General features: G+C 34.4%; 1 protein-coding gene across 1 annotated transcript in view; it reads left to right on the forward strand.

Annotated features, from left to right (window-relative positions):
- The window catches only part of LOC105622440 (laminin subunit alpha-1), a 172,724-nt gene that overhangs the window by 50,378 nt on the left and 115,559 nt on the right, over positions 1 to 6,787 (forward strand). Inside the window, exon 3 of the mRNA XM_012203857.1 lies at positions 5,216 to 5,458. Coding sequence (XP_012059247.1) covers positions 5,216 to 5,458 — 243 coding nt within the window. The remainder of the gene's footprint in view (positions 1 to 5,215; positions 5,459 to 6,787) is intronic.

The following is a 6,787-nucleotide window of genomic DNA, read 5'->3' on the forward strand; positions in this document are numbered from 1 at the left end:
TATATATATATATATATGAAACATAAAATGTAAATATCCTCATATAAAAATTCAAATTTTGAAAATAAATTTTTCAGTAAGACGTCTATAAAAATATTAATTTATTAAAAGTTCAATCTTACAAAAGAGAGTTTCTCAAGTTTCGATCTTTAAGAGAGAGTTTCTTGAGATTCACTTTAAAAGTTTTAGAGAATAATTTGTTACTTTTACTAAATAACAAAACATCGATTTATCAATAAATCGAATTAAACCATCAATAAATTGTTGATTATCATAGAATTTCACATTTCCTTTCTTATCTTCCGTTATTAACGCAATTAATCGCGATATCCCAAATCATTCCGAAATTACACAACTCATTTATTATCAGAGATCGCACAAACAATGGTCAACATACGTCGCTCATTGTTGCGAGCGTGAAACTGTAAAACGCGGCTGTAAACGCGCGCGAATAAGAGTAAGCACTGAAGTGTCGCTTCTTCTTCGAGATTCTGTCGCGGATAACAGCTACAAGTCGTGGGAGATCTATTTACGATACTGACTCCTTAGTTTCTTCTGCCGCTTCCACACCTCAGCGAATCGTTCAGTCTCGCGCCCGATGATATCTGCTCTTCTTCGTCCGAGTTAACTGGTTAGTAATTCTGGTAAAGCCTTTCTTTGGGAAGCAGTCAAGAGTGATCGACTATATGATTATACGTGAAAGTATTTGATTTGTTGCGGCGATCTTACAGGAATAGATAGTATCATATAATTGACAGTCGAAATTAAGAAATTGTGATTTTTATGAAGTAATAATTAACATTTTTTTCTAATAATATTTTAATAATATTTTAATAATATTCTAATATTTAAATTAAAGAAGAGATAGAAAATGTACTATAATGGAAGCTAAATAACTGTTTTCTGTTTCTTTTTTATTACAAGCTAACTTACTATTTTAAGAATAAACGTTATGCAAAATTTATACATAAAAGCATTGTTATATTTGATGTATTATATGTATATATTTTTTTACCTTGATTTATTTTGGTCACATTATCTAAAGAAAGGACATCATTGATCCTTTAGATTCTCGACTTTCTTTTTACGCGTCAGCTATAAAGCCATTTCTGTCATCCAATGCTAATATCAGGTGCATCCTTACAAGGATGTGGATGCGTTTAACGTCGAAAGAAGCCATCGTGATCGTGGGAGCCATCCGTTGCATTTCTCTCGCGCCGTGTCACCGTGGCCGGTACTTCAAGAATTCCCCACGGAGACCACGAAGGCAAAACACAATCCATGTTTCTTGGATACCGAGTGCGAGATCGAGCGCGACCACTTTTCATTTTTGCGAAAGAAATCATGGTATTCCTAAAATGGCATTGTCAATGCCCGCGATAGTTCGATATGAAAAGACCATAATACTGCGATTCGATTTAATCCCTTCAGAGCTGAAGTTTTATTGGAATTATGTTAAAAATTTTTTTTAATTCAATTCAAAAGCATTTTAATAAATAATTCATACTAAACAATTAATTTTTTTTTACTGTCTTTCCATATGCATATTATGTACATTTGATCTCAAATGTCGATAGAATTAAATAATTTTAACGGGTAATTTCTTTAAATTTAATGTTTATTACATATACAGGGTCTGAAGAGATTAATATTAAATGCAACAATGGAAAAAAATCACTTTTATCACTTTTATATTAATTAATTGGAGTCAGTTGTCTGTTCAATTAGAAATATCAAGTGTGAAATAGACGATTAAAATATTGTATATAATCATATAGGATAACAATTTTGTTGACGCAATTATTATTAGATTGTAAAAGTTTGCAAGTTTGTATTGAAGCAAAATTATTTCTTAATTGTACAATTCAGCAAATCTTAGTAATTTTTATAGCATAACTGCGATGTCTACGCCATTGGATATATCGAAAGGTCGAAGCAAGGTGCGTCAAATACGACCCTTGATGTGCCTTCATCCAAAGCTATCCAATCCCGCCTCTAATATTTACACGTGTTAATTCCACTGAAACGGAGTATCCCTTGACTCAAGTTCCACCCTGGAACACCTTAACACGATCTATGAAGTATCGACAAGCTCTCACGCGATCCGTTTTGCAATGCGATAATATCGCTCCTGAAAATGAATACAAAAAATGATAATTAAAAAATGAATTATATCTTTCGTGATAATATGTGAAACATAAATTTACAGAAAGATTATAAAATTAAGTATAATTCATTCTACGTTTGCAATTTGAATCTTTTTATTTATGTATTAAAACCTATATTTAATAAAAAAAATGAATTTCAGTAAAAATGAGGAAAAAATAGAAATTGTTTAAAAATGTATAACTCAATAAGAAAATCGGATTCCATCAGCCTTTATTTTTTTTTAAATATAGAAATATATATTTTTTTAAATTTAGAAATTTGACAATAAAATTTCGCATGTTCCAGAAAGACCTAGATTGACAGATTTGTATACGGAGAGTTAATTATCCATTTCAATCTTTAAATTTGAGAAAAGATGTTATAAAAATTATGTTTTCATACATATCTTACATATGAATTCCTAAAAGATATAATTTATTACACCCAAATAATTTTTTGTTTATCGTGTTTGGGAAATATGCGAAGAGAATGCACATTAAATTAAAGCGAGAATGTAAACACATGTAGCAAAAACTTCATTTGTGTTTCCAGATTTAACTTCTAGTTTTTGTTCATTCTCCTTGAATGGTAATCCGACGACGTTTGTTTCATAGCCTGTCAGGCACGCATGTGGTCGTTCATTTAAACACATCTTATCCTTCAATAATTCTGTCGTGTGCTGATGAGATAAACTCTGCAGTTCACGTATGCATCGTCCGCGTGGAATACCCAACACCCTTGAGGGTCGGAAGGGGGCAACCTTGAGCCAGTAATGCATACGTGGTTTATACCTACCCCATATGACGAGGCACGCGATGCCGAAGGCAACTGGAAACCAGAAGAGCATGTGCGGTCAACGCAAATATTTAGCTGGTAAAAGGCAAGGAAGACTCGGGAAGAGACTGCCTCGACGCTTTCCCTTTTTCCTTGCTCCTGTCATAACAATGTTGATGCGCAAACGTATTCCCCTGCAGCCATACCTCAATGCTGCCATATATATGTTCGCACATTCCATATGCTAAACGAGATGGCTACATCCTCGTTAATGCTGCCCGTCACAATACGTCATATAATTCATACAGCAAGGCCATTGGTCGCACAAATTAAAGATTATTTCTCGATCGTCGATATAACGATCCTCTAATGCCTAAAGGCAATCGGAATGCCCACATTCACACACGGAACCGCACATATCCTTGTCTACGAAGTAAAAGGACCGGATAATTGAAGCCGGCTTCTCCACGGATCCGAATCGGCCATTCCGGACGAAGTCCTTAGAAGGAAACGAAGCCGGTATCGCGGACATGCGATCTGTCTTTATGGTCCGAAAGTGGGCGTCGGTCCGGTCTCACAATGCCGGCGTAACGACAACGAGAACAACGACAGTGACAACGACAACGACAAAGACGTGGAACGATAGCAGGATGAAGGAGTCTCGTCTTGTTAAATCACGACTACAGTCGGAGATGCATGTGACTGCACATCCTCTCGTACATTCGAGATTCGCCAAAGTTTTAAAATGTTTCACATCTTCATAAATGAAAAAAAAATTTTAATTAAATTATGATATTTATTTTTACTTTGGATTTATTTATTTAATTTTAATTGAAGATTTCTTTTCCGGCTGTTTTTTTAATACCGCCATATTAATGTTTAGAGTGTACGGTCTATTTTTAAAATCTTATAATTCATTATATTTTTATTGTATTGCTTACTTCTAAATGTGATGTTACTTTAGCTTCACTATAATGGCTTTCCCAGTAAAGGTTAATTAAAATATATATCATATTTAAAAATATATTACCATTTAGCTGAAGAAGTGCTTATCTAAAATGTAACATCGTGTGTAAAGAAAATAATATACGATACGTACCTAGTATCATTTACGTGCCTAGTATTCAACGAAGCATCCTGTAATGTAATACTCGCCTACGTATGTGCCCGTTAACGATTTGCTACGCCAGATTGTATTTTAAAATTTGCGCCATTTATATCCGGCGATACCAAGGCATAGTCGAGAGACAGCGGGGTCTGCACGTAGTGTATGCATAAAGTACTTAACTATCAATTCATAGCGTTTTTAACATGCAAACAATGAGAAAATAATAAGGCAAGCAAAAGAAGCTATAGCAAGTAGCGGCCGATTTTCATCGCTTGTCTACTCAAACTGCATACAAAATAGTAGTTGACGCATTCTAAGCGCAGACAGCAGTTTTAATATCCGGTTCTGAATGGTGTGATATTTTTCCTGGAATGATCGATTGAGATGAAAAGATAAAGAGATTGACGCAGTGGCGCATTATAACGATATTATGTTCTTCTATTCGTCGCGTCGATGGGACGCGAGCGAACACCAACTAGTTTTGCGCAATCCGTGGCTTGGAATTAATTATCTGAGATCCTGGTCTCGGCGGGGTTTCCGACGAACCGCGGGAGACCTGCAAATCCAGCCTCCGGCATTGAGCTTGTGATTTTTATCTTAGTACGCTGCAACGAGGACATGATACGAAGAGTCTCGGGTGCAGAGAGAATACAGACTTTATTTTCCCTTCATAAACTTCGAAAATTTGAATCCAAATCACTAATTATACTTAAATTCTATATTATTGCGTTATGTTAAACTTGATTATATTTAATTTTTACTGAAAAAAAAGATCTAGTTATAATTTAATTGAAAATTTTCTCAATTATATTATTTGGTACATTCCTCCAGTTTGTTTGTTTGAAATGAATAAATTAGAATTCCTATAGAAATTAAATCAGATAAGCATAATTAATTATTTTCTCTTAAATATACCAGAATTTCTTGTTGATTAAAATAATTCTTTTTTGTTAAATATGCACCAAAATTTTTTATTGATCCAGCTTTTATTGCAATAATAGGTTAACGTACACATAATTTCATATATAAGTTTTAACATTTGTGATATAATATTTTAGATATTATATTCATTTTGTTGTTTTACAATTTAGTAATTAATTAGGAAATTATACTATCAATATAATTTCTTTTATCAACATCTTTGCATGCAAGTTATTCAAGTTAATTATGTTGTTATATTTTCAGATCTATCAAGTAGAATACGTGATAGTGAAGTCCGCGAACTCGCCGAGACCCGCGGCCTGGATTCTGGAGAGATCTCTGGATGGCGAGAACTTCCAGCCATGGCAGTATTACGCGCCGAGCGATGGGGAATGCTGGACGAGATATTCGGCACCGCCTGTCGCAGGCAAACCCGTTTACGTCACCGACGACGAGGTCATATGCACCAGCCAGTACTCCAGACAAACCCCCATGGAGAACGGCGAGGTGAGGACATGTTTTCTCGTTTCATAAAGCTCGAAAAATATGACCCGCCGATATATCAACTTCTTTTTTTTTTACGCATGATTTTATCTTCTTTTATAGTCGTTCCTTCCGAAAAAATATCATTGTCTTGTAATATCAATCTTATTTTATTTCAGTGAGTTTCTTGATAGTTTTATACAAACATTTGCTACATTTTAATAGGTATATAATTAAATCAATAATAGAAGTATAATTTATTAAATTAATCAAACATTTTTTCGTAGAAAATAAAGTTACTATATCAAGCAACATTTATGCACTTGCTAACTGTAACTTGTTCCCATAAATTAGTTTTAACATTGCAAAACCAAGAAAAAGAATGAAATTTTTTTTTAACTGATGTATAAAAAACTCGCAACTACCATTAAGAGTTCAGAAATGTTGCTACATGTGCAAATAACACAACGTATTCATCGCAATATCGAATGTTGCCAGCGCGGATAATTAGCCCTTATTAAAAACACGTCGAAGTGCATTTTTCGCGCGAGCCCTTTAACTGCTAGCCATAAAATAACATAACAACCTATCTCTAATAACCCGTTGCATACAAATGTCAAGCTGCCAATCGGCGCACCTCTGTGTGCTACGATGCCTAATCGTCATCGAAAATGAATCGTTTTCGCCTTCACTCAGTCATTACAATGATTTAGTATTTAAATGTCAGATATTACCAATGTAATTTCTTTAATGGCGATTTATTTTATCGGCAATAAAATAATTTTATTCTGGCACGCTCTCTCAATAAAAGTATAGAAAGTTATTCGTATAGAAATTAAGAGATTATTTTATTTATTTCACAATTGAATCTTATTGCTTTTTTTGAAATTTTTTTTTCGGAAGTGTTAAACCAATATAAGAAGACTTATACTAATAACATGCGTGATGCAACGAACATACTCGCCGATGCATTTTTCGCAGCATTCGTTCCGCTACAAGCGTGACTAACCGTGTCATTATCAATAATCCTTGCGAAAATCCTCACTACCGCACTCAGCATCGTTAATTACCGTCGATTTTATGGAACCGTGCGTGTGCAATTACGCGATTGGATGATTAGCGAGAACTGATTTTACAGGCAATGGGGTTGCCCGCTTGCTTCCGGTAAATCCTGTTTTTCGTCCCTCCTGCTTCTCTCTCTTTCTCTCTCTCTCTCTCTCTCTCTTTCTTTTTCTCGATTTTATTTTTTTTAAAGTAATAGTACAGAGGCGACTTAAGATCATTAATAAATGGCGAACCAGGCGCCACTTGATGTAAACAGGCCTTTCTCAATCATACATATAATGGGTGTTT

This window comes from Atta cephalotes (genome assembly GCF_000143395.1).
Source record: "Atta cephalotes unplaced genomic scaffold scaffold00044, whole genome shotgun sequence".
NCBI classification, from domain to species: domain Eukaryota; kingdom Metazoa; phylum Arthropoda; class Insecta; order Hymenoptera; family Formicidae; genus Atta; species Atta cephalotes.